This window comes from Ammospiza nelsoni, chromosome 7 (assembly GCF_027579445.1).
Source record: "Ammospiza nelsoni isolate bAmmNel1 chromosome 7, bAmmNel1.pri, whole genome shotgun sequence".
Taxonomy (NCBI): domain Eukaryota; kingdom Metazoa; phylum Chordata; class Aves; order Passeriformes; family Passerellidae; genus Ammospiza; species Ammospiza nelsoni.
Window position 1 is genome coordinate 13,450,011 of NC_080639.1, and position 23,303 is coordinate 13,473,313.

The window sequence follows — 23,303 nt, forward strand, 5'->3', positions numbered from 1 at the left end:
CGCTCCGCGCCGCGGCTGCGCGCCCCCAGCGCCGGGAGGGCCGGCTTCCCGTTTTCCGTGCTCGCCGGCAGCTGCCCTATTGGAGTGAGCTCGGGTCCGTGGCTTTGAGCGGTAGTCGTCGTCTTTCGGGCTGCAGACAAGCAAAATCAAGGGGAAAAAGGGTTCTGGATTACTTCACCTTGTAGCTAGAGTCTCAAACTGATAAATGAAGTAATTGGAAAAAACAAAACAAAACACCAAAAAAAGTAAGAAATAATACATGGAAAAAAGGCAAAGAGAAAGAGTCGACAAATGCTGGACTAGGCAGAAGTGGGGAAGCTGGTCATGGACCACCAGCAGAGAGCAGGCTGCTGTCTCACCCTCTGTCAGTACTTACCCACATCAATGACATATTGGGGCTTCGGTCTCTGCCATTTTACCTCTAAACAGGGAATACAAGCCCTGGCTCTAGAACAAGCAGGCATCCTGGTGGTTGTAATACTTCTCTTTAAACAACCTCTTTCTAGACTGCTTAACTGGCTTTTGTCGATTTTCTTCCAAGATGAGGTAGGCCAACAAAATAACCATCTGTGTACCTCAGGCGGCAAGACAGCTACAAATACGAGGTGGAGAGAGCGAGGAACTAGTTGCCATAAGCATTGCACCCTTTAATGAGGAGACCGTGCTACCACAGACCAAACCAACAAGAGAAAGATTTTCTGATTATCTTCCTCTTTGGTAAGTCCACATTCTATCAATTTGTACTCACCTGAGTTGATGGAAGAGCAGAAAAATATTTACACGTATTATGACGATAACTGGGTTTTGGAGTAATTCATATTATGCCAACACCACTCCTATCCTAAAAGGTAAAAAGGATTAGCAACAAACCAATATCTTCATAAATAACACTCTACTGACAGACACCATGCAAAAAAAAGCACATTCTGACTTAATATAATCTGTAAGGCTTCCAGAATGTAAAGGCATCACAGAACCAGAACAAGCATAACAGAAAGAGAGGAAAGGACCTTTCTGAACTTATGTATAAGTAAATAACACAGATACATGCAACAAAATAGATTTTTCTTTATTCTTGTAATTTAGTACTCACAGTATTTCCTTTTTTTTTTTTTTTGTACAAAAGTGGATCCAAGCGTAACATAAAAAGCTCAAAAGCTACACAGAACATAGTATGATTATATCTCCCATTGGAGCTTCCTTCCTAATCCTCTTCCAAATCCCTCACGTACAAAGATAAATTCTTGCAATCCTGACATTAGGATTATTCTTGAAGTAAAACATAAGCTGTAATCTTTCTGAAGCTGCCTGCTGCTTAGAATTAGGGCTGATTGTCTGAGCATATCCATACTGCAGGGACCCACTGGGGCTCATCCTGTGCACGATGTACTGCAGAGAGCAGCTGAGCAGATGCTTCTTGTAAATTGTCATTCACAATCACGTGATCAAAGAACTGACCAAACTGAGCTTCCATTTTCTCAGCTGATTCTTCCATCTCCTGTAAATCTTCTTCCTGTGAGACAGAGTAAGTTCATAAAACTGCAGGGTTGTGTAGAGAAACATACCTGCACAGCATCTGCAAAACACCTTGGGCCACATAAACAAGAGGTGAATAGATAATGTCAGTCTGCTTTATTTCATTTACAGTTTGCTATAATAAAGTACCTCTGCTACAGTCAGTTCCAGGTCTCAAAACTGAGCTGCCGGCCATATGCTTCCCAAGGAAGTACCTTGTGTCTCAGGATACTCCATTTGCCCTAAACCAGTTACTCTAATGATAAGTGGTGGCAGAGAATGTTAGAGACTGGAAGGTAAATCTACAACTGCTTGTGTTCTTATGCCAAATTTTAGTTTATTTCCCCATGTCCATGTTACTTTCTGTCATAGCAATCATGAATCGTTTCCACATAGTTATAGACTGAGGTCTCCAAAATGTTAAGATGCTAAATTTGATGATGATTAGCATGGAAACAATTGTGTCAAAGTGCTGTATATATTCTAAATATAAGAGATGCATTTCCTACAAGCAGGATCTGTGTTTTAGCTACAGAACTTAGTACAGGATTGATACTGGCACTAAACATACATTCTTATAACTGAAAAAAATAATAATACTTCTGAACAAAGCACATTCCAAGTATTTCAATGCAAGCAGTAAATATATGTGTTGACTCAAATATTGACACAAGACAGCAAAACAAAACAAAAATATGCAAAATAGCTTCTCCTTTAAGACATTTTGAAGCTAAGTGCCTCAGCCCCCTAGGTTACAAATTACAATTCTTATGCTTCAAAGCCAGTCTGGAAGGGGAAAAGAAATCCCAACAAAATTCACAGAAAATAATAAAAATTAGATTTGATCCTAAAGACACAGTAATGTTTTTTTAAGAGTTAACAGCGTAGCATAGTAGAATGCATTATGTTCTAGTAACAGAATCTCAGATTAATAAACTCAATCTCTTTTATTCTCAAATCTCACCTTGAACTTCATGTTCACATAATAATCTGTAATGATCCTGGCATTTTTACGAGTCTGCCTCATGCAGCCTATGCTGGGTGGCTTGATGAATATAATGTAGGGCTTTAACTCATGGGTCCGGGCTATTTGTATACCCTACAAATAAAGAGTAAAATAAAGTTTTTCAAGTGCATTCATCCCAGCTTTATTCCCATAAAAAGCCAGTTGTTTACAACATACTGTGATCCCCAAACCTAGGAGACACTTTTTTCAGGAACACTTACTTGAAAAAGATCCCACTAATAATCCCTGGAGCAGACATTGTTAAGCAACTGTAGCATACAATTACTTAATTCTGCTTGGTAGCCTCATTAGGAGATGCTATCAGTACCAGTGAATGATGGAACAGCGTCACTAACAGATCTCTACAATCAACCACATAAAAGATGCATTTGAAACCTGTTCTTTTTTGACTGTAAGGGAGCTACTTTTGGAACAAGTATCTCTTTATTGTTCCATGCTAGAAGAAAGTATCCTGCTTTCAGAACTCCTTTACTGTGTAACATTTCCTATTTTTAAATTACTGCAGAGCAGTAGAGAGAATGAAAAAAAAAAAGAAAAACTTAAGAAAATCATAGCACGTAAACTTGGTCAAACCACCAGATTTAAAATAAAGTATGCAACACAGCAGTAGTTCTGCTACTGATCTTACTTCATATCCTTTCCAAAACTTGTCCTTTAAACTCACACCCTAAAAAAAATCATAATGGCACATCTGTCCAAGTGGCAAGATTACACTCCCCACACCACAACACCCCTCTTTTACCCCTTTGCTTAAAAATGTAACAAGAAACTCAAAGGACAGTTTCTAAGGTGTGACCTGAGCTACCTCTTACAGCACTTTCAGTTTTTGAGGAGTACCCCACAAATCTTGTAACTTAATTTTTATTTTAGGCAGCACAAGCCACTGCCAGCCTAAGGCTCAGACACATTGGCTTTGCATAAGTAGAGGGAAATATCTAAGAAATACTGAGTTATGGTGTCACTCCTTACATTCAGTTAGAGGAGATGTTTAAACAGCACAGCCCAAACAGCTCCTAAGTACTAAATATGCAAGCAATTCAGGGAAGGTTAGCAAGGTTTAGCTAGACAGCTCTAAGTACCTTAGATATTTACAAGCTCGGGCTTTTATTAGCCTTATCTTCATCAGCAAATTCAATGCAAAAACAGAAGGAAAATAAAATAGGAAGAAAAATAGTATCTAAGTGAAGAAGCAGGTTACTGAGTGCTGTAACTTCTGGAGAGAAATTCAGGCACAAAGGCACACTAAAATTTTCAGCTTTTGCTTGATTACTTTAAGTGTTGCTGCTTTTACCAAAGGGTGTTGTGAGGTTGCTAATAGGAGGACAGAATTCTCAACAGTAGGGCTTGGAGGAAGAATACATCCAATACAACAGGTGGCCATGTGAAATACTAATCCTTACTTTTAAGTAAGTATGAAAATTCATTTCCATACCATCCAAACTGATAATGCAGCTGATGGCTTGGTAAAAAATGAACTGTCTCAACATACTTGTCACTGTAGTACCACCACCACCCCCTAAGACACATGAAAAGAATAATCTATCATTAATAAGCACCATGAGATAAAGTGAAAAACAAGACAAAGCAGTAACACTGTTCCAATGGCTCAAGAATGTAGAGAAAATTATTTTTCCTTTCAGGAGATTCTCTGCCCCTTTACCACTCACCTGAGGTTCTAAATCTATGACACAGATCTTCCCTGCATCGAGGACTGTTCGCACTGCATCAATACTGGTACCATACAGGTACCCTTTGTACTCCCCATATTCCAGCATTCTGCAACAGTGGTGAGGAAGAAGGAAAATGAAAGAGCATTTGAGTTTCAGAAAGATTCCATTTATAAGTGAAATCTTCAAATACAATCCAGTGCTCAGGACTGAATGATCATAAAATCCACTGAATACTGTTCACCTTTGCTCTTCCCTGCTACACTAAGCACAAAAGCCATTACAATTCATCTCCAAAACATGCATTTTTTACTCATCATGGTTTTATGAATTTTGTGTTTAGAGGCTGTGATTTTACTTATCAATGCTTGTCAATTACATACTACAAATAACTTCTTAAGTCTGAAGATTTCAAAGCGCTGGGCACAGTTCAATGAGTGTCGCTTCTGTAGTGCTGAGCTGGTCTGTCTTAGAGAGGTGATTGATGCATAGAAAGGAGCAGACACTTGAATATTTAGCCCTTACAGTTCAGCTACTCATGTGTCATCACTGCAGAGATGCTGCAATGGAGTTGCAGGTCAGGAACAGGTATGATTTACTGCTAAACTTTCAAAAGCAGTCTGGTTTCCTGGAGAGTTAAACTCATAACTTACAAGCACATCTAATGAGCTCAGGACTAGAGAACCCACTTCCTTTTCGAAGGATTCTGAGATTAATTGTGGAGGAGCTATTTGCAACTGCACAAACACAGTCTTTGAAGAAATAGTCTCAAGTAGTTTGACACAAATTTACACCGCACATACACAGTAAAAGTGGAGGAGCCCAGACTAGACACCAACTACAAAATTGTATTTTCTTGGATCATGTTGCATTTCAGGTAATAAAAATGTAATTCATCTCTCCTACTCACCTGTGACTATACACCATGTTTTCAAAAGTTTCCTTCGATATGTAGTGATATTCACGACCATTCATTTCATAACTTTTCTGAACACGAGTGGTGTCTGAAGGATAACACACAAAAAAACCCCAGCTGCAACTAAATTATTGTAACTTTATTAAGTGAAAATGAGAACTTCATGAAGAACTATCAATAAGTATTTTCATAAATAATAATATTAGTTATTTCCATTTGTTAATCCAGAACAAAAGCCCCATATACTGTAATGGTTTGCCAGTTACAAGTCATTAAAAGTTATCAAAGCACAACTGTATTTCTAGGAATGGAAGAGTAGTTTAATCCAAATAGTTGTGATTGAAAGCAATCAGGAACTGCCTTGGAACTGGTTGCACAGCTCTTTACTCTTCAGAGGCAATTTTCTTTAAAGTTCATTCAGAAAAATCCCACAAGTTTCCCACACTTGCAACTTCCCCTTATCTGGTACTTTAAGCACTAAGTCATGACTTTTCAGCTAGCTTCAGATACGTAATTTCCAGTTTGGTTATCTAAATTACAAGAACCAAATAGGCACAGGTAGAAATAATTTCAGTTGTTACGTCAGCAGTTAAGCTGCATAAGTCTCATCTGAGACTAGAAGGCTAATAAGGAAAGCTGCAAAGCCTATTAAGCACCAACTTCTGTTGTCTTCATTCTCATACCTGAGTACTTAAACCCTAAGAACTTGAAATATCTCCAAGAATGTTGTTTTTTTAAATCTAGGAAAAGCAAGCACTAAAGTTAAACCAAATAATGTAGATAACTTTCCATCTCCATAAAGCTTTTAAGGGTTTCAGAAGCTGGAGCTTGAACATACCTTTGTCTGATTTGCCAAAATGAGATAGTATTTTAAGCTAACCCTTAAGAAAGTAAAGAGTACTGCCTTCAATAGAGCTGAAGAAACAGCCATAGAGCAAAGAGTGTATAAATACACAAGGCAAGAGGAAGGTGCTTGGCATTTCCTATTCATGTTTGAACTGGGGTAGTGGTGGAAAGAGGAGAAGCATTACATACGAGGTGTGGCACTTTGAAACTCTCGTGGGTTACTTGTGATCAGCCTTCGCCGTAGCTCGTTCACACCAACTCCTGCGGGACCTGGAGAGTGGGAAGAGCAGCTGACATTACTGACAGGGTAACAGCAGCTAGGATTACTGACAGGGTACAAATCACTCCACAGCAATATTGCCACACCCAGGAGGCAACTCAGCAGTACTATTTTAAAACAAAAAACTTATCAAATACTTCCAGACTTAGAAAGGACAGTGGATTTGCCTTTACTCAGTTTGCTTTATCAGGACCATAGAATAGGGCAGAACAGCATCTTCCCTTCAGTCACTACAATTAAAGTCTCCTTGAGAGCCTGCAGCCCACTTAATGCAGTATGTCCTATAACAAGCATTATTAAAGGTATCTTTCCATACTGTCCATGATTGAGATTGTGCTAGTCTGGAGTTAAATATTCTTCTTATTATTGTCATATCTATGCATTTAACACTGCTTGTAGAAATGCCTCCATGTCAAGAATCTTTCCATTAAGATACCAATGTTTTCTCATCATTTTCAGTCACAGCTGAATATAAAACTGAAACACTTCCTTAATAAAATCCATTATCAACCAGCATTCATAACTTACTTCTTCTCAGGACTTTATTATTACTGTTTTTTAACACTCACTATCTCAAGCAAAGAAGATGATACCTTCATTAAACTTTAACCCCAATAGTGGGGTCAAATGACAGTAATTGTTGAAGCGCTGCTGTGAGCGCTGCCTGCACAGTGAGCGCTGCCATCAGCAGCAGGAAACCCCTGCTGGAACGTGCCTGGGAAGGGTTGAGCTCTTACCCACGAGGATAATGAGCCTGTGGCGGTCTGTGGGGTGCCGCTGGTACCTGACCACCTCTTCGTAGGGGGCGGCCAGGGCGCTGTAGCAGCTGCTGGGGCAGCGCGAGTAGCAGGACTGCTGCTGGAGGCGGGCCTTCCTGCGGCACAGCCGCATGCTCCTGCGGAACCCAGCTGCAGAGGGGGCAAAGGCACACCGCTGGCAAATGCAGCCCAGTGCAGGCAAGTGGCTCTGGAGCCCAGAGGGCCTCTTGCTAAGGCACACAACATATATTACCTTTACTGAGGTTTTTGCAAGGTGAGGGTTAGTGAATTTCATTGCTGCACTTGATATGACAGCTTGGTAGAATCTCTGAGCATTAAATGACAGCTACAGAGTAGGTAAAATCCCATTGAAAGTCACCTGAAAATTAGCCTGGAATTAAAGACTTCTGAAAGATCCCCAAAACAAGCTGCAGAGGAAGTTTCTGACTACCTGAGGTATCACTAGGGAACAGGTCTACTTTTTTTGATAGTGTAGGTGGTTCACTCATGAGGCAAGTCAGGAACATTTGCTCCAGCCTCCAGAACATGTAGTTTAAAGGTCACTATGGTTTAATAACCACAGAGGTAGGTTTGTTTCTCCACTTGACCATCCAACTCTGAAAACTTCTCATATAGATGCACTTTTCTAATGAAACCCTCATGATTATTCTCAGTGGATGACAGACATTACTTTTGAGAAAAATTAATCATGAAGTCAAGTTTAAATAGCAGTGGCCAAGTCTCCGTAGAAACCTAAAAGGAAGAAAGATTTAAATGCAGAGATTGAGCATTATTAGGAATAAAGAGACTTCCTGATGTTTGGAAAACAGAGAAAGCTGTATTCCATTTAGTAAGTGTTTAAGTGATGTAAAGAGCAAAGCTTTTTATTGAACTTGATTGAAGCACTCAAACTAGATCAAGCCCCAAACATTTTACTTATCTTTAGTCATTGCATACCAATAAAGACTCGTTGACCAAATTCACCAAATTCTTCCTCTTCTAGAATACAAATAGCCATGAAATGAAAAAGAAGAGAGAAAATTAAAAGCTAGATGGCAAACAATTATTGCTGATCCTAAGGAAAAAAGGAGTTTCAGTAAATATGTGGAAGTGTGATGCTTAATATAATTTTAAAAGCATGATATTCTGTAATATCAAAGTATTTCACATGACCAATGACCAATTGAAAAGGGTTATTGTGAGAAAAAATGAAGATAGAACATCTTGGTACTTCCTAAATGAAACTCGAAACTTAATATTCTATTTGTTTAATTCCCAAGATATCTACATGCCAGACAATGTTTTGAAATTGAAATTAGTGAAAAAAACCTCCACATAATTTAAGCTTTTCAGGTGAAATCTATTTTACAAGAAGTCTTTAGTTAAAACAATAGTAACAAGTCAGTAGCTCAAAATTAGAAACAAAAACTTTGCAACTCAGTTTGTGCCCCATAGCATGTTTGGAAAATGCAGCTTGTGTCTACTCAGATATTTCAGGCAAAATGAAGACCTGATTTAATTACTTCTTTTTATTCATCAGATCAGTGATGTCTGTGCTCCAACATGTGAGCCTAACCTCTTTCCTCCAATTCTTTTTGTCCTCATTCTCAGGCTGTTCATCATGAAGGCTTTACTATTCAGGTGAGACTTCTAAAACTCTGTATTTTTTAAAAATTAAATCTCTCATAAAAGGCTCAAACATAATTTTCCAATAAACCAATGTTCAGAAAGTATAGAAACTATTTGAGAAAGGTGATTTGAAAACAAATCAAGGAAAAGAATGGTGCCAGTGTTTAGCTTTCTTTTCAAAAAGTACTCCTTATTTTCCCTTAATCACACATGTAGTTATCCAAGCTGTGCATTCCCTTTATTTAGGCCTTGTTAAAGCAAGAATGAGATACGGAAGACATAAGCATGTCTTTAAAAGCAGTATTTGTTCCAAGGAAAAACATTATTTTCATTTGCAAAGCTTTGAAATAGTTTTAGCACTCTTTGATTTACAGTTATCTCATAAGCATGGAAGTACTGAAACAAAATTAGATGCATATTAATTGCCCTTTCACATCTATACACTCTTCATTACTTGTACCTTTACAATGCAGTTTTATTCCTACATTTCTATATGTACTAACATAACTAGTTAATGACTATGGGAAAAACTCCTTGGCACAAAACTGCTCATTCAGGGCAATGTTCAGAGTAAAGTTCAGCTGATACATGCCTATCTATCTTCAAGTCCCTTGAGTCATCATTCAAAGATGTTTAAATCTTTCTGCTTTATCTGCCCTGTCTGTGGTATGGAATGCAGTGTAGAATCCTACAGGGAACAAGCAATTCAGCTACTGGGTATTGCAAGAAGAGTGGTAGTTCCTGCTAAAGCATAAACACAGGTAAATTCTATTAGATTACTGCTACAGGAGACAGAGAAAAATGTTAGTGTTACCTTCTTTAAGCTCCTCTGCAGATTCAGATAAAACAGATATAAAACAATTAGTTTTGAGAAGAAAGTCTATACTATGTTCTAACAAAAAATCCAATCAGCATTGTCCAGCACATTTAGGGAATGTAGAAAACAGGTACTACAGACATTAAATCTAAAATATGCTTCTTTGAGCATGAATTCTTAGTTCCCAAAGAATGCAAGAACTGCAGCATCTATTTCAGTATGGTAGTGCAAAATCTGCAACTACTTGAAGTGGTTAAAGTGGAACATAGGATAGCAAATATTTGCACCTTTATTCCTCTGACTGTGTGGATACAGCAGACAGCTGACTCAGCACTGAGCAGGATTTGCAACAGTAATCCCCAAGTGCAATTATCAGAAACATCCTAGCCTGAAAACAAAAGACTGCCCTGCAGACCTGCTGGTTATGTCTGAAAAGCCTTGGGCATTGCTTGAGAGGTAGAAGAGAACTAACACTTGTGATAAGAGAAGAAGGTGCAGAAATAAGAACTGGCAAGTAGAGACCTTGTGGAGAAGAGCAAATCTAAGGTACAATGACACTCTTCACCACAAGATTACCAAATACCTCAAATCAGAAGTTTAGCAGTAGTTTTATTTTAGGGGAGAAAGGATTTATTTTATAAGATTTAAGTTTTGCAGAACTCTCAACGTGGTGTAAATAAGCAGCTGCTTCCTAAATGGAAAAAAAACCCAAACAAACAACCAAAACTCCCTGTGTCAGTTTGGTCAAAAAAAGAGTACTTATTGATTGTAATTTTTGTACATAAATAATGAATTTTATAAGCATTTTTCTTTCCTGTATGTCAGCCATGCCCACAGTCAGGAATGTAGAAGCAGCTTTCCTCTTTACCACATCAACTCCTACAGGCACTGGGGATTCAGGCCTGCATGCTACTGAAGGTAATCCAATTATCTGCTGACATCAGTGCAGCCCCTGCTGTCACAGCTTGCACGGGTACAGCTGACAAGGGCTGGATAAATAGGTCTGCTGCTGATGCACGAGAAGAAACATTCACACTTGTGGGATAAGAGGACAGAAACCTTACTACTAAGGTAATCAGAGAACAAGAGGAAGACTTAAAGCAACAGGATTTTACATAATGGCTTTTCAAGCCAGAATGGCTCCTCCTGAAGCTGAAGTGGCATTTTGGTTTTTGCCACCTGCTTGTTTCTAAGATGCTTGTCTCTGGACACCCTTCTCACAGCAGAACAATTGCAAGGATCTTAGAGTTAGGTCACAGGAACTTACCTGACTCAAATGTTTCTTCATCTTGTTTAGTAATCCAGATAGCAAAGATATTAAAATAAATTCAAAATTTAATTCTTTTCCTTCTAATGAATATCAGAATCAGAAATCAGTTTTCCAGCTTCTGTCAGTCTGTCTCACATATACTTTCCCCAGCTGCCTCTACCTGAGGTGGCAAAATACAGCTCACCATACTTGAATTAACTGCTTCATCTCTTCACAAAGTCCTACAGGATCACATCCCTCCATGAGAGCTTCTCAGTTACCTTGCAGAAGGAAGAATGAACTGCACTGCTTTAGGGAGCAACTCAAGCTACCAATCTTTACATTCAAGTGTCCACAAGCAAAAACCTTCTTGCTCCTTGCTCTCCCAAGATCAGAGATTTCTTGACAAGGAATTGTGTGGGTTCTCCAACACCAAAACAATCTGTGCCATTAAATAAGCAATAGGCAAAAAACCATGGTAACTTTACAGCCACAATCCAACACCCGAATCAAAGCAGTTGCATCTCATTCAAGCAAATATTTTTTTGCTGGTCAAAGGACTTGACCATAAGCACTGTACACCAGAACTGCAAACAGCTCATTTTAATACACTAATACGAGAGGAGGTTTCCAGGGTATGAAAAATAGAATTTCTACCATTAAGTTCACTAAGAGAATGAGTGGCCTTATCTAGGAAATGAGGCATTAAACTAGCTACTGCCTTGAAGCAAATAGAATTATCTCAAGTGAATTCAGTTACCTGCTTCCACACACTTTTCGTCAATCTGCATGTCATCCTCTACAGATCAACACAAAGGAAAAGAAGTCATCTGAATCAGAAAAGCACTGGAGAGGAAAAACACCCCTATACATCTTACAAGACTCAACTCAGACATCAGAAACAAGATAGGTGAAGCTCAAATCATCTTTAGACATCTTTAAGAATTTTAACTGTTAACTCCAGTTTAGTGATGTTCTTTGTACTGCAGTGAGCAAAAACTCTTAAGTGAGTGCTTTGAAGGCAGAGAGACAAATGCATCTAACTTTTATTCTCCTCTTGAAATAATGAAAGGTTTAACATGCCTGTCAATCTGTTTATCCAGTAGATATCTATTTATTAAGTATTACCATGAGGGAATATAATTTTCTGCCTTATAGCTTTTAAATACCTTTCCAACATACTACACTCAAGGAAAGTATTTTGCTTTTTATTTTTATTATTATTTTTATGGGGAAGAAAAGGAAAAGATCAATTCAGCTCTTTCTCAATCCCCAGACTACATCAATTTATGTCCCAGAAATGTGATTACATGAGCTTGGGCAATCTCACGGGCTCACAGTACAGCACTGTTAGTGTTTAGTTCTTGCACACCCTTCCAGATGGGCCCTGCAGGAGCTATTTGCCAGTTACAGGGCACTTGTCAGAGTATCTGTCAATCACATTCTGCCCATATGTATCCTTTGAAGAAATACTCTCTCAGAGCTGCTCTAGGAGAGAAAGAAGGAGAAGAAAAGAGAAAGAGGAAATTTTGTCTTTCTTTCCTCAAAGAACCCATTCAAACTGTCACTTCCCTGACAGATAATGCACATCTAAGGTTTCCACTTTTAGACAATGTATGTATCTACTAGGTGAAAAAAGGCTGGATTTCAATTATGTTAAGCACACAAAAATGCCGAGAACTTGGGCTTCTTCCACATGTACTTATCAAAATGCCTAATTCCTGGCAACTTTTTAAAAAGCCTGTAAAACCATGTGTCATACTGGTTCCGGGTACAGACATGCAATGCAGTCCAGGTGTGATTTCCTACCTTCTTCCACAGTGCTTACTGCTCACAGCATATCCATTGAAGCAGTTAAAATGCAATAAAATTATGGTGAAAGACAGCCTCAGCTCTAGCAAGCAATGCAATCAGTGCAAACAGAGTCCTAGGGAATGAAACACATGCCCCCTGGGATTTATCATGAGAAAAAAATTTTGTACTTGCATAAAGAGCCATAGAAGGAAATGGGGACAGAAGAAACAGGAAGAACATTCTTTTTCTGGGAATAATTGCATATTTACAGAAAATTATAGTTTGCAGAAGATAATATTTCTGCATTGTTACTATGAATAAATTCAAGGGCAGCATAACTTATCTTAGACCTCAAGAAAATAAGTTCTATTATTTTCTCAATAGTTTTGATGGCAAAGAAACATTCCAAACATGGCAATTCTCAGTGGCAGAGCTGGTATCTGTGTCCCCAGAAATCCAAGCCAGTACAATTGTCACCTCAAGACTTACAGCCAATTTTCCTCGAGAGAACTGGCTGGCCTAGTGAGGTCCCAGAATGTAGAGACTTTAGAAGAAGTTGAATTCACAGCTTCTCTTATAGTCAGATCTCAGGTACACTGGAGACAACCATCTCCACCATCGGTACTCCAGGTACAATTACCAGTAAGTATTTTTTTTTTCAGGGGATAGTTAACACAATTGAAGGTTACAACATGGCTCCAGAAACAATATCTTTGAACTAAGCTGAACTGCATGAGCTTTTATTTCAGTGTCCTTGCAACAGAGACAAGATCTTTCTTTCCTTTTGTATCACTCAAGTAACTTTTCACTCACACATTGATGATTTGAGACAGAGGTGGGGCTGGAAGGGCTGACACCACCAGAACTCTCGCTGCTTCCTACATAGAAATAAATTTATCACAGTTAAAGAAACAAAACAGTCCACAAACACATTATGTTCCAGTCAGATTCACTGCTTACATGTACGATTGATCAGTACTCAACTGAGAGAAGACAGCAAGAACTGAAACATTACCAATGTTTTAGCTCACTGCAAAGACCTGACATAAAACCAATGTGCTATCAGAAGTATTCAAATTTCCAAATCAGCAGCCCAGAAGTACTAAGAATTTATACAAAAGTACAGGAAGATAAGCCATACTGTGGTACAGACTCCTGGAAGTAGAAGAGTGTGCTGCTGGTAGGGGTAGTAGTACTGCTGCCTCCGTTACTGCACAGCGCTCTTGCAGCCTGACTCACAACCCAGTTTCATTTCACCTTGCATTATACACACTGCAGGTAGGCTTATATTTATTATAAAGTCAAGTTTATCATGTGCTAGTGCGTGGCCTTACATTATCCTGGGGGTACCACAGAACATGTGGTTAAAGGATCAGATTGAAAAGTTTGCTACAGCAACTCTGATTCTGAATTCATGTAGTGTAAAAATAATGGGCAATTTATGCAGAAAATAATAGGCATGAGACCCCTGTTCTTTCCTGAGTGTTTGGTTTTTTTCTCTGTTCTTCTAATCTGGTCTACTCAGTTTTGACCAAAGCTGAAGAGGTCACTCATGCAAGGACATCTTTAGTGATGCAAGGCATCACAGGACATCTTGAAAAATATACTATGCTATAAGTATCCCTATCTTCCCCTTGCTTTTTTTTTTTCATCATAGATGATGATCATGTAGTAGTCAGGGCCCTCAATTTCAGCTGCTACACTCCCCTAGATGTCTTAACAACCAGCATGGAGACTGGATAAGTGCTGCAAATATCCTAAATGGAAATTTGAGATTATACAATCTCAATGGCAATTTGAGATTATACAAGAAGCTTTCAAAAGTTTCTTCTCACACAGGTGCTCTTCAGGGAAAAATAGCAAGAAGTCAGAGATCAGAAAGAGGAAAGATGTTTGTCAGATGTCACTCTGAATCATACTGCTACAAAACTTAGGAAAATTTTGAATAATTGGCTGATTTTTGAATCAGAAATCAGGAAAATGGTGATTTTTTACCTTTTAAGAAGATGATTTGAGGGTATGAGTCCAGCACAGGCACTGAGATCGGAAACTTTCCTGGCCTGCCACCAGAGAGCATCATTCTGATCCACAATCTGGAGTATTTCACCCCTCTTGAAAGGCAAGCCTGCATCTGCACATGGTATGGCAGGATCTTGCAAGGGCCAGTAATCTGCCATTGCTCGCACGTACAGCTAGTAAAGAGAACATCCAGGAGTGAGCAGAAGCCAAGTCCAGAATGGATAGAACACAGGCTTTACAATCACAGCGCCAGATATTGCTGCAACTTCAGTCAAATGGTGAAGTCAAGTTTTAAAAAACAGATCAAGCCTTAAATGCTCTCTGTTTATTAAATGAGGGAAAAAAACCCATTTATCTCATACTTTATGAAAAGAACACACCTTCACCTTGTAGGTCACTCAGGAAGTGCCTTTGTTACACAGTTACATTTCTTACTGTCTTTACTGCTTCAGCAACACCACATTGATGACAGCTGAGAGGCAGCCATAGAGGCAAGGCAACATTTTAGGGATTGCAAGAAACTTCCAGGCAACACCACAGTTGGGCACTACTGCTACTAGTCTGGGAAAAGAAAAAGAATGTTTCTTACTGTTGTTTGGTTGCTGACAGGCCGATCAGAAACTGGAATTAATTTGAACATAATTGTCCCCTGAGAGAGGGCCTAAACGATTAGAAAATAATTAAAATGTTGTTGGTATTCAACACAAGTAATCAAACATAGGCAAGACAGAGCATGGCTTTGAGGATACTGCAATGTTTGTGTTACAGATAGAATTCAGGTAGCCAGAGTCAATGTGACAATACTATATTTTTTCCAAAATGAAACATCAAAGTTTTGCTAAATATTTTTTTAATTTAATGCAGCATATGTTTCATTGTAAGTATATGTAATTTCAGCATTGATTCATACCAAACTTTTCTACTGAAATCTTATTTAAATTAGCAGCAGAGTCTGGTGAGATGGGTTATATAAAGGGGGAGGAACATAATTTAGTAATTAAACATTCCAATGGTGTTTGTACAGCCATGGCAATGGCACAGACTTGGTATGATTACACACAGAAATACCTCACTGGCTGGCACTTAACAGTTAAGAACCCTGAAAAATTGTGCACAAAATGACAAAACAGGGACACCTCAAAAGATTTCTTCATGAGAATTTTGACAACAGTAATTACACTGTCCTTTTCTTGCAAGGTAAGGTGTGTAGCTTACAAGCTCATTCACTCTGCTTTAGTGCATTTTGTAACATGCACTCTTACTAGAATAGCAGCTTTCCACAACTTCCTTGTGGAATATTTCTGAGTGGCACTTCTAGAAAAAAGTCACAAATCAGTGAAGGCTGAATAAATTAGTATATTTCCCAGAAGCTGCAGATGGAATAGTAACAGTTAAGGTAATATCTGCCCAGAACAGAAGTTAGATTTAATTCTGCTTTCATATATTCTGATTTCATGAGCAGTTGAGAACTTCATTCACAGTAAGGAAACAATCTGAATTTTCTGTTAAAAATTCCAGGCTTTCTCATGTACAAGAGTGTGTAAAAGAGCGAGCATACAAATAATCTTAAGGTACAAAGTAGAAAATATATTTAAAAAATATTAAATACCAGAATATTAATGACTTGCTCAGGGTCAAGTCCCTCAACAGGAACTCCATTTACTTCCACCAGTTTGTCTCCAGCATACAGCAACCCTACCATGAAAACAAATATGAAAACAGCAGCAGGAGTTTTATCACAGTATGATTTATCTTGAATAGGCAAGACAGGGTCACACAGAAATATCACAGGTTTTAAGTCAGCATTAAAATTTTCCTGCCCCATGTATGGAGGAAGGCATTTTGGATATCCAGGAGCCGCACTGCTCCTGGATAGGACTGCAGACTGCTGCAGGTCACAAGGAGCTTGCGTGCTTCAGCTTTCTTAATCCTTCCCACTCCCCCATATGACATCTTTACAATCTGCTGATTATAGGCCTTAAAATTAGCATAAACATTTTAATATTGCTCCATTTCTCAAAGTAAATTATGAACAAATTCTATATTAATAGACCATGAGACTTGGAATCAGACCCCTAAAAACTCCAGGTGCAGTGGGAGCTCCTGGGACTCCTCTCTGTCCTTTGTAGTAAAGTCTTCACAATATTGTTTTCTTTTCCATGTTGCTTTAACTCAAAAATATTAGTCAAGCTAGGAACTTAATTGGCTATTTTCTGCAAGTTGGGTTCTCTATACAAAGGCCAGAAAATACTAAAAGGAACCATTTTATAATAATTGCAGTTGAATTTTACTTCTGATGTTTTACATTTTAATTACATTATATTTCCTAAGGGACATGGAACACATTCAATTCTAGGATGACAAAGTAGTAACATTTCCAAGGAAACTCCTTGCAAGATTGCTTAGCAACTAGTGCTCAGCAAGGTGTTTAGTAGAGTAGTGCCAAAAAGTATTATTACATACTCCTTAAAGCCCATTGTCTTTTAGAATCACCAGCTATTGATGTTTACCATTTCTCCATTAGGGAATGTGCTGCATTTCATCCTACACTGCAATTTGGGATATCCAGGTATTGGTGCCAAGAATACATAATGAAAACTAGATTTCTTCATCAACTCAGTCTAAAACAGCAAATTCATGTGAAAATCTATGAAGTCAGAATGAAAGTCACTGCAATGCATCACTGCTTACAATGCTGTCCCGTGTGCACATCATCTTGACCCATAATGGAAGACTAACCATAGAAGCTAAGTATTGTCTTACTTCAAACATCTTATTTCAAGTTCAGTTTTATGTATCACTTTGTTTCAGGTTCCACCTACCACTTCTGTCTGCCAGCCCACCATGGATCACACGGGCAACCGTTATGTCACCTGTTATCTCATGGCGTTTAATGGTGGCACCCTGGCAGGAAAGAACACAGGAAAAACACATCGATCACCAAAGGACCCCAGTGAGGTTCCTTCCATATCACAAGTGTGATCTTCAGGCTGACACAAAGACATTGAAGGATACAGCCTTTTTACCACAACATGGATATTGCAGTAACCACAGAATCATGGAATAAGCTGAGTTGGAAGGGACCACAAGGATCACTCAGTTCAACTCCTGGCCCTGCACAGCACCAACCCCAGGAGTCACACCCTGTGCCTGGGAGCATTGTCCAAATGCTTCCTGAGCTCTGGCAGGCTTGGTGCTGGGACCACTTGCCTGGGGAGCCCATTCCAGTGCCCAACCACCTTCTGAGTGAAGAATCTTTTTCTAATATCCAATCTAAAACCTCCCCTTACCCAGCTTCAGGCCATTCTCTCTGGTCCTGTCACTGGTCACTATGGAGCAGAGATCAGTGCCTGCCCCTCCTCTTCCCCTCACAGGAAGTTGTGACTGCAGTGAGGTCTCCTCCAGGCTGAGCAGACCAAGTGACCTCAGCCACTCCTCACACGGCTTCTCCTCAAGGCCCTTCACCACCTTCCTGACTCTCCTTTGGACACTCTCTAATAGTTTCATGTCTTTCCTATATCATGGCACCCAGAACTGCCCCCAGCACTTGAGATGAGGCTGCCCCAGTGCAGAGCAGAGCAGGACAATCCCCTCCCTTGCCCAGCTGGAGATGCTGTGCCTGGTGACCCCCAGGACACACTTGGCTCTCCTGCCTGCCAAGGCACTGCTGACTCATTTCCAACTTGGCACTGACCTAGACCCCCAGGTCTCTTTCCACAGCACTGCTTTCTAGCACCTCATTCCCCAGTCTGTCCACATATCCAAGGCTGCCCCATCCCCGGAGAAGAATCCAGCACTTTCCCTTGTGGAACTTCACATGGTTGGTGATTGCCCAGCCCTCTCCTTTGCTGAGGTCTCTCTGCAGGGCCTCCCTGCCCTCAAGGGAGTAAACAGCTACTCCTAGTTTGTATCTTCTATGAACTTGCTCAGAACCCTTTCCAGTCCTGTGTCTAGGTCAGTTATGAAGCTGTTGAAGAGCACAGGGCCAAGGATGAAGCCCTGCAGAACCCCACTAGTGACAAGTGCCCAGTCTGATGTAACACCAGTCACTATAAGCCTTTTCACCCAATCCATGAGCCACCTGCTCACCCATCCCATAATGTGTTCATCCAGCTGTGTGCTGGACATTTTGTCCAGAAGGATGCTCTGAGAGACAATATTGAAAGCTTTACTGAATTCCAGAAGAATTACATCAATTGGCTTCCCCTGATCAGCTAGCTGTGTTACCTTGTCATAAAAGGAAATCAGGTTTGATAAACAGGACTTTCCCCTCACAAAGTGCTGGCTGTGACCAATAACTGTGTTGTCCCTCAAGTGTTTTTCAATACCTCCCAGAATAATCTTTGTAACTTTACCAGGCACTGAAGTGAGACCGACAGGCCTGCATTTCCAGGGCTGTAATGTATTAGTTACTAAGCCCTTCAATGCCTTCAACTTCCATCACACTAAAATAACCTCACTGATTGACAGTTAGAAATCTTTTTTATCTCAAATATAACAGCTATCTTTTCCTAAAACAGATTAGCTAAGCTATACAATGTTTGCTGCTTATAAGTACAAATTATTACTAAAGAACTCTCCTCCCTTCCTTTCTGTTTTGGCCATGGGAATAACTCTCAATCCAGTTTGGTTTTATCTCATATAATGAAAATATATCTGCCAAATGTTCAAACACTGAGCAGACAAGGTACTGAACAACCTACACCCACACCATGCATGGCTAGGTCCTTTCTCAGGTCCTTCCCAGCCTCAACAATTCTTGTGATCCTGTAAAATCTGGACAAGAATGTACAAAATCCCCATGACATTCCTGGGAAGAAACCAATATGCATCCAATGCACTATTAATTCTTTCTAACTTAAAAAAAATTGACAGACATAAGAAAGGTCCCTCACCAAAGGCTGGTTGTTTTTCACTAAGCAGACAATCCTCATAGCTTCTTCATTTTCAGGTATGTTGTCTGGCAATGGTGGAAGGGTTGGTTCAAAATCTTTCTGGGCCACAGTATCATGAGCAGATAGCAAGGCCTGTTACAAATGCAAAGAAGCAAACCAACCAACCATAAGCAAAGATCAATAGCAGAGCTTTAAACAGTGACTGGTCAGAAACCAGATATCACTGAATGTGTTCCTTTGTGAACACAGATCCCTTGCATATATTGATATTTTTTTGTTTCACCAATAAAATCAAACCATGAAAGTTTTAAGAACAGTTCCTCTATTTCTTGTGGAAAACCTTCAAAAGAGGAAATAAATATTTCTATTTGGAGCTCTTGGGTTAAGAATGCAGGTTCTACAATTTCAAGGAAAATTTGATTTATACATCTTCATTAACTGCCCATAATTAAAAACTTTGTAAGAAATGTGTTTCAAACACAGCTTTAAGTTAAATGCAGCCCACTGCAGATACTTCAGATATACAGTCCACATCTGATCTCGTGATCAGATTAGTTCATCATTAGTAAACTATGTCTCTTCTGGCCCTTTACCAATTCTTGTGAACAGCTGCCCATCCATTTCCATTCCCTCTGCAGAGAGCTCCATGAGCAAACTTTTGCTTTCCTTATGCAGGACTTGCCTTGAAGTGTGGAGAACGCAGAAGCCGTCTTAGCTCTTTGACCTCTCCTGATGGAGGGGCTTCATGCAGCAACTCTACCACCTGATAAATGTAAGAAAATAAGCACAGAGATGGATTCCAGAGGACAGCTCTACACTGAATGTAAAGGAATGGAGACAGTGTAAAGCCCCCCCACGTTATGTGAATCAGAGGATGTCCACATGGTTTGCTCTAGAATTGGACAATATGACCACAGCTGCACAACACTCAGCCAGGCTTAATTTAGTTCAGGCACAGCGCCATGTGCTCTAAATCAGTTTTTGCTCCCTTCTCTCAACCAATTTCATCACTGGTCTCAGTTTCTCTACTTCGTCATTAACTCTCCCACTAATTAAAAGATTTAGAATTCAGCTATTATAATTAGAAAAATCTAAAAAGCTTTTCAATATCCTTACATCAGTCTGCTTGATTGTAGCCATAACACTGAACCACAGAGTTACATGGGAAGAAAAATACGTGGTCAGTGATTAAACAATTAACATTTGTGTTCATTACACTGGCCAGGATTTGCGTAGTCCAGCAGCCACAGCTGTGCCCATTTCTCATGCCATCCCTGCCCCCCCAGTAAGGGCTGTTGAGTAGTTTTACAGATGTGTAAGGAGAGTTTCAAGTTGATATACTGTCCTTAGACCTGAGACACAATTAATACCAGAACACTTAACTGCAGCAGAGTGCTTTCATTTGGGTAAGTAAAGCAATAAACTGTGCATACAGTCTCACCTCACGACTCAACGCACGTGCCTGCAGCGTGACTGGAGCTGGTCTTTTTCCAAGATACTGTTGGAGGCATTCATAAATCTGTTGCATGCCATGACAGACAAAACAAGGCAATGACATTGACCAGTTCACATGATCATATAGATACATACATGACAGGCAATGGACAACACTATTTCTGGAAACTTGTCAGTCCAACTAGAGCTCCAGAGTCTGCAATCTCAATTCTTAATATCTGACACATCTGGAATTGAGTCTTGAACTCAATATCTTTCCATATTATCAGGTAGCTAGCCAGTTATACTGTAGTTTTGAATTTTCCTAGGGAAAAAAGCTGTCTACACAGGTAAATAGCCTGATAATAAATTCTCTGATTTGTAGCCTCTTTCCTGCCTCTAGTTGAAGGCATAATTGCTGCATTTAAAATACTCTTATGAGCATTCTTATCCAGTAAAAGCTCCTCTTTAAAAATCAAAGACTTCAAAAATCCTTCTTAAAGAAAAGCAGAATTTTTACAGAATTTGTCTCAGAGATAAAATTCTTCTCAAGATAGAAACACCAGTCAGAACTCTGTTCTCTAACAATATGAGATCTTCAATTACACATCAGATGAATGAATGCAAAACAAAATACAGTGTCAAAATACAGGCCAAGAAGTGGGATGCATATCCATACAGAAATTTAAGAACAGGAAAGACAACTGAGCATTGATGTGTTCAGTGTCTGTCCCCTGGCCTTAATACAGACAGGTAAAGTAGAAGAGCCTAAATGTCTAGGATATTATGAAAGAGAACACTTTATTTTCCTTTAAAGCATAAAAGATTTCATCTACTGTGACTGCTGATGTTAGAAGTTACATGAGGACTATCAGCACGTAGTGTAAATAAGCAGTTATTGTCCTCATATGGCAAAATCAAGTAGCTATTCCCTAGAGATTGTTCTGTAGGTGACCTTGTTCCCCCAGCTGTGAGGCAGCTTACCTTGAGCAGTGCTTGCAGCCAGTGGGATCTGAGCAGCTCATAGAGCATGCCAACGCCATTGACATCCCTCTTACAGAGCAAGCTGAGCTCTTGCAGCGCTAGAGTCAGAACATGAGATACACCTGAGCCCAAGAAACAGAAAAGCGCAAGACGCTTCAGTACAAAGAGAACACCAACCAAAGCCAAACAGTGACCCAGACCTTTGAAATTCACCTTTCCTCAATTTGTACTTCTAAGAAATGCACAGACATTTCCTGTCTGATTTGGTTTGTTTTTTCCTGCAATCAACTCTTGCATAAGAACTATTTTACCATGTTATTAGCCAGCAGGTTAGGTCAATGCTAGCAATTTGCAACTGACCTGTGAGAAAGCCATGCAGGCAATGTCACATGTAACAGTCTGGGTTCAAGCTCATACCTCCTACTGAAAAGAGATAAAACAACAGCAAACTCCTTGGCTTTATAAGCCAGAAACAAATACCAGGCATTCTCCTCTGATACTCTCTCAAGTTAACTGCATACCACCACAGAACATCAAGAATCATTGCAATTGTTGAGTAGTAATACTTCAGACACATTCATCTCTCTCACGACTCAATGGAAGAAGAGTCACAGAGATCAAGGAATAGAACTTTTTGAAAAGAGAAAGAAAACTGAAAAAGAGATGCAGAAGTTACCATTATCTTTACTGCTGACTGTTGGCACCTCCATCTTCTCCTTTATTCAAGGAGATTCCACTCACTTTGAATACTGCATTCACACCACGTTGGTTTCACAAAGAGAGATGATGAACTAGAGAAAAGAGCACCCTCATATCAGAATACTGTCAGGTATTTTACACTAATAAGAAAGCAGAACTCAAAACAAAGGAAGGGGTGGGCAATAATTTGTATTTAAAGTGCACCACAGCTATAAAAGATAAATATATGAGTCCCTCCTGTAAATTCAGCCACCCGGTAGCACCCAAGATGCAGACAGACAAACCTCAACTGCAGTATGGCATGTTAATGTTTTTATAGAATTGTCATTTGCTTGCTTCATTAAGTCATCAAAACCAGAAAGCTGTTTGGTCCATCTTCTAGCTCTACAGCCTCTTAAGTGTACCACCATGAGAAATAGTAATTTTTTCTAAAGACTTATATCTTGTTTTATACCCATATAGCTTGGAAAATAATGCATATTCAAGAATACATTACATTTAATTCCTCTTAATATTGACACGATATTAAAATTGAAAGACTGGAGTTTCTACTGAATTTTCATTGAGCAAAGACATGATTTTGAAGAAAGGGATCCCTGTTGCTATCACTATTAGATTTTAAGGTCTTTGAAGGATTTCTTCTACAGAGATTTCATTATTTTTCTCTTATTTCCTCACAATGAATTAAAAACCCAAAAGCCCAGATAGAAAACCCTATTTCTTACCTTGCTGGTATCATAATCTCTCAGGCAATTTATAATAGGTTGTCACTTT

General features: G+C 39.4%; 1 protein-coding gene across 1 annotated transcript; it reads right to left on the reverse strand.

The window, feature by feature from the left end:
• Nucleotides 1-1,190: 1,190 nt before the first annotated feature.
• MPP4 (MAGUK p55 scaffold protein 4) lies at nt 1,191-22,561 on the reverse strand. The gene is made up of 21 exons (XM_059476112.1): nt 22,507-22,561; nt 21,831-21,952; nt 20,854-20,931; nt 20,095-20,175; nt 19,413-19,544; nt 17,340-17,421; nt 16,127-16,212; nt 15,107-15,178; nt 14,494-14,690; nt 13,312-13,376; nt 12,514-12,531; nt 11,465-11,503; nt 10,723-10,743; nt 9,453-9,467; nt 7,967-8,008; nt 6,989-7,159; nt 6,161-6,241; nt 5,120-5,213; nt 4,210-4,318; nt 2,480-2,614; nt 1,191-1,513 (listed from the first exon to the last, which is right to left on the reverse strand). Exons 1-21 carry the CDS (start codon nt 22,538-22,540, stop codon nt 1,322-1,324), a joined length of 1,866 nt encoding a protein of 621 aa, XP_059332095.1. The 5' UTR covers nt 22,541-22,561; the 3' UTR covers nt 1,191-1,321.
• Between the last annotated feature and the right edge of the window lie 742 nt (nt 22,562-23,303).

What these genes read in the sequence shown, in the direction of transcription:
- MPP4 (XM_059476112.1), bottom strand. Translation starts at nt 22,540, where the DNA reads ATGGAGGTGCCAACAGTCAGCAGTAAAGATAATG. An exon ending in CTGTCAGCAACCAAACAACA is followed by an intron (nt 14,691 to 15,106) that starts GTAAGAAACATT and finishes TCTCTTTACTAG; the next exon opens with CTGTACGTGCGAGCAATGGC. An exon ending in TCATAGATTTAGAACCTCAG is followed by an intron (nt 2,615 to 4,209) that starts GTGAGTGGTAAA and finishes CTTTATTTGTAG; the next exon opens with GGTATACAAATAGCCCGGAC.